This window comes from Triticum urartu, unplaced genomic scaffold (assembly GCF_003073215.2).
Source record: "Triticum urartu cultivar G1812 unplaced genomic scaffold, Tu2.1 TuUngrouped_contig_6306, whole genome shotgun sequence".
In the NCBI taxonomy this organism is placed as follows: Eukaryota; Viridiplantae; Streptophyta; class Magnoliopsida; order Poales; family Poaceae; genus Triticum; species Triticum urartu.
In genome coordinates, this window is record NW_024117058.1 from 231 (window position 1) to 5,177 (window position 4,947).

Sequence of the window (4,947 nt, forward strand, 5' to 3'; positions counted from 1 at the left end):
ATGGGTCACACCGTTGGAGTTGCTCTAATATTACCCTCATGTAAAATAAAAAGAGGAAATTTCTTTTTCTTTTTGCGGGAAAAAATAGGAAATTTCTAATGACATCTATCCCACTTTCATATATTTCATATTGATTTTTTTTTGCGGGTGACATGTCACATTGATTTTTTTGACATGTCATATTGATTTGAGTTTACAGAACCAATTTATAACTTTGTGGTTCATTACTTGGCCCTATTTTTTGATAAAAGATTCCTGTTGAAGAACCTTGCATCCAAATAACCCTTTTTGTTTTTGAGCCGGAATAAACCTTCCTTGGTAAGCCACCAAAAAAATTGCAATAAATGAAAAAAAAGAAACAAACGTTCCCTTTTTATTTGTAAATAAGTAACTTGTACTACTCCTACTAGAAAGGAAGGGGTTGCGAGCTGATCCGATTTCTGCGGTCTGTCCATTTATCTCTTTCGTTGACAAAAGTTTTGACCGAACGAAGAGCAGGGCGCAGCATAACTCTCGCATCGCAGCCGTCCATTCACCACCGATCCAACCGTCCATGCCCGCGCGCGCGGATCGACGGCCCCACACTGCTCCCTTCCCGCGCCGTTTAAATAGCCTCCCCAAACCCGTCGTCCAACACAATCCACTCCCGCCTTCTCAAATCCCCCATCGCGCCCAAATCTCTCCGCACCTCCAACCCCTGCCTCTAGCTGCAATGGACGCCTCCGCCACCGGCGCCGTCGCCAAGGCGAAGAAGTACGTGGTGGGGCGCAAGCTCGGCGGCGGCCCCAGGAAGAAGGCGGTGGCGCGGTCCGTCAAGGCCGGGCTGCAGTTCCCCGTCGGTCGCATCGGCCGCTTCCTCAAGAAGGGCCGCTACGCGCAGCGCGTCGGCATGGGCGCCCCCGTCTACCTCGCCTCCGTCCTGGAGTACCTCGCCGCCGAGCTTCTGGAGCTCGCAGGGAACGCCGCCAAGGACAACAAGAAGTCCCGCATCATCCCGCGCCACCTGCTTCTCGCCATCCGGAACGACCAAGAGCTCGGCAAGCTGCTCGCCGGCGTCACCATCGCGCATGGCGGCGTGCTGCCCAACATCAACCCCGTGCTGCTCCCCAAGAAGACGGCCGAGAAGGAGCCCAAGTCGCCCAAGAAGGCCCCCAAGTCCCCCAAGTCCCCCAAGAAGGCTTAGTCGATTACTGTCCAGTGCTTCGTAGTAGAATTAGTGTTCGCTGTTTGGGTAATGGTGTCGATGTAGTAATGTTCTGTTCTGCTTTAAGAAAAATGTCAGAAATCTCTCTGACTTACAGTAAATTCTTTCTCTGTTGTCCGCCCGTCTGTTCATGATTTTGCATTGTTATATGGAGTTTTGCATCTGCGGGGTGGGACGAATTGTTGTATTTACCAATTGTTTGTCTGACAAATTCACTTGGCATTGTTTTAATAAGTCAGTTGCAAGCTGAAGAAGCCGTGGAGCATCCCCAACCTGTATTTTACCTGTCACATAGTATGATTTCAGGTTCAGACATTTGTGTATGTCAAGTAATACCAAATCCCAGCGTTCACGATTTCTGTCGGCCTGTTCATGATTTTGCAATGCTATGTAGTTTTACATCTGTGTTGGGATGAATCCCCTGTATTGTATTTACTGCTCATTTGAATCTGACAAATTCACTTGGTCTGGTAACTTGAAACTCTTAAAAGTCAAGAGTTGCAAGATGAGAAGAAGCCGTGGAGCATCCCCAACCTGCACTTTACCTGTCACGTAGTATGATTTCAGGTTCAGACATATGTGTATGTCAAGTAATACCAAATCCCAAAGTTCATGATTTTGCAATGCTATGTAGTTTCATATCTCCGTTTTTTTTAAGTTTTACATTTGTGTGGTGGGATGAATCCTCCGTATTATATTTACTGCTCATTTGAATCTGACAAATTCACTTGGTCTGGTTACTAGGAACTCTTAAAAGTCAGAGTTGCAAGATGAGAAGAAGCCAAGGAGTATCCCCAACCTGTATTTTACGTGTTGCTGCGTAGTATGAGGTCAGGTTCAGATATTTGTGTAAGCCAAGTACCACCAAACCAAATTTCCAGCTTATCTAGCTAAAAAAGCATATTCCTCTAGTGGGTTATGTCACCTGAGATCACTACATTCTAGAACACGTACTATGTTGCTTGATGGCGACTGAATAAGTTCAGTTGCACATCTCTGAAACAAATACAGAGAGAAAGAGGACCAATTCCTGATAGCCTACAATTGCTGGGGTTATGGGAACTTAGAAAGGCCTCTAGCTGATGAGATTTAAGTGACTATTTTTCTTAATAATAACATGCACTTTTACGATTTCCACACATTTCCTCGTCGTTTTCGTCAAAAATATTGGCTGCTTGTATGATGCACTGCTGTTGTATATTCTAGTGCCTGCGATCTGTTTTATACTACCATTACATTAATATATACCGTTGTTCAACAAAAAGTAATCCCTTAAAACAGTCGTTTTGTCTTTGGATGATCCTCTGTTTATTTGTCCTTTAAGCATGTTGTTTTCTGGAGTGTCCATGGAAAAATGGGCAGTAGTAACTACACTGTCTAAGCATACAGTAACTGATGCATCACTCTTGAATGCCCTAGATCTGTTCAGAAGGGCCAGTGTTAGCAACTTGTTACCGAATTCATAATATTTGTCGCCGCTGGTAGAAGGTTTGTACCACAAGGAGCAGATCCAAAAAGCTGCCAAAGTTTCTAAATGTTACTGCAAATGAATTTCAGCCTTACCAGCTCCAGGGAGGCGCTTGATATACTAATTCAAGGGAGTTGTACACTTGTATGGCCGGAATGATATGTGACACTATCAGGATGAGTTCATTAGTGGTTTGCACCGGCTCTTGTTGCACATTTTCAACTTAGAACACAGTTATGCGAGCACCACACAGTTTTCCCAGCTTGTCCACATTACAGATTTGGGAATTCCTAGGCAAAAGCGATGAACATTCTTTTTGCGGTGGGAGCTATGCACAATTTGACGTCTCAGCATACACATCCTCACATGAACCTTCTACAAAGTGCTAGATCTGAAAACAATACAGCTCCAGGTCCACAACAACATATTCGAATGTAATAGCACTATAGCATACTCAGTACAATCACCTAGAGGTGGAGCTATGCACAGGTGTGTGTGTGTGTGGGGGGGGGGGGGGGGGGGGGGGGATCGCCCCCTAGGTTTAAAAAAATAGTCTTATCTTTATTTTATTTTTGAAATGAGAGGGGTTTCCCCCAGCCCCTACTTTATTAAGCCAAGGCAACTGTTCAACAGCTCTCGGCGGCAACCTAAAGTACCTCACAGGGACATATACAACTAAGAAGGGTTCTAGAAAAAGTTTCCCTATTACATCTTTCCAGCCGCAGGGTAAAGAACACATGACATGCGCAGATAAGCCATTGAAATCATAGAATGCAAGACGTTCTCCCTACCAGATATCAGCCACTCCAGGCTATCGTAAGCAATTTCCTCTTCGACGATCTAAAAGCCTTAAGCACCAGAGAAGAAGAGCACCCTGGGTGCCTGTACATAGAATTTTCTATTGCCTGATCATTGGCCCCACCAGATCCAAGACACAACGTATACATCGCCATTTTCGCCCCTGAAAAAAAATTGGTTGCGCAAAAGCCATAAGCTCCACAAGGTAGCAGAAGTAGCAGTGTTAACCGCCTCTCGAGACTTTTTTGCTTCTGAAAAGAAGATAAAGACATAAAGGAATCAGGTATAGAGATACCAAAAGACTCAGCAGTAATTGACCAAATCTCCTTAGTAGCGATACACTCAAAGAAAATATGTTGAATGGTTTCAAGCTCACTGCAAAACACACATGACAAATCATCTACATGTCTTCTCTTGGCCAGGTTGTCCCTTGTTAAACTTTTGTTATTAAACATCAGCCAAAAGAAAACATGAATGTTTGGGGGAACTATAATTTTCCAAATAAAATCTTTGGTGTCAGAAGAAATTCCACCAAAGTTAATCATCTTGTTGAAAGAGTTGATAGTGAATGACTAGAAAGCTCAAGAGTCCAAAAATGTCTATCTACATTAGATGAAGGAGCAAAATGCTTTACCACCAAACTAAACCACCAAGCCATAGTAGGATCATCAAAACACCTCCTAAAAGTAAGGTGCAGGCATTCACCATCCCACACTTGAGCAAGTGTAGCATCTTGCTGTTAGCAGATATCAAACAGATCCCAGTATAGAGTTTTCAAAGAGCATTCCCCAATCCAAATATCATGCCAGAAGGCAATATTTTCCCCATTCCTAGGAGGCCATCTATAAAAATCTTTGCAGCATCAAAAGTCCTTAAACACTCTTCCAAAAAGGAGAGCCCAGGGCAGGGTTGGCCCAAAAATTGTTGTGTTTATTAGATGTATATTTATAACAAAGGAGTTTATTCCAGTCATTGTCTCTACCATCATAGAATATTTCCCCCCGAGAAGCAAGCAATGTCATATTAAACTCTTTGAGATTGGGGACTCCCACACCTCCAAATTCTTTCTTTATGGAGATAAGCCCCCACTTAGACAAGTGATATTTATGGATATCCCCCATGTTGCCCCAGAAGAAATGAGACATTTGGGAGGAAATGGCCTCAATGGCCCATTTAGGGGATTTCATAATGGACATGCAATAAGTAGGGATACTTGCAATACAAGTGGTTAAAAGAATTAGTTTGCCCCTCTAGGAGAGATTTTTACCAAGCCAACCATCAATTGTTTTTGATGATTTTGTCTATTATAGGTTGGAGGTCTTTCCTCCTAAGTTTTTTAAAATGTAGGGCCCCCCCAAATATTTAAATGGGAACTCCCCAAACCAAGAGCAAAAAACTTGAGCAAATTCCTTGGACATGGCATCAGAAACATGGATAGTATGCATATCAGTTTTTTGGAAAATGATTTTCAAACCAT

The 4,947-nt window shown here is 43.3% G+C and overlaps 1 protein-coding gene across 1 annotated transcript; it reads left to right on the forward strand.

Annotated features, from left to right (window-relative positions):
• Positions 1–641: 641 nt before the first annotated feature.
• Positions 642–1,305, forward strand: LOC125530427 (histone H2A-like). The gene has a single exon (XM_048694828.1). The coding sequence runs from the start codon at positions 713–715 to the stop codon at positions 1,181–1,183; it is 471 nt and encodes a 156-aa protein (XP_048550785.1). The 5' UTR covers positions 642–712; the 3' UTR covers positions 1,184–1,305.
• The last annotated feature ends 3,642 nt before the right edge of the window (positions 1,306–4,947 follow it).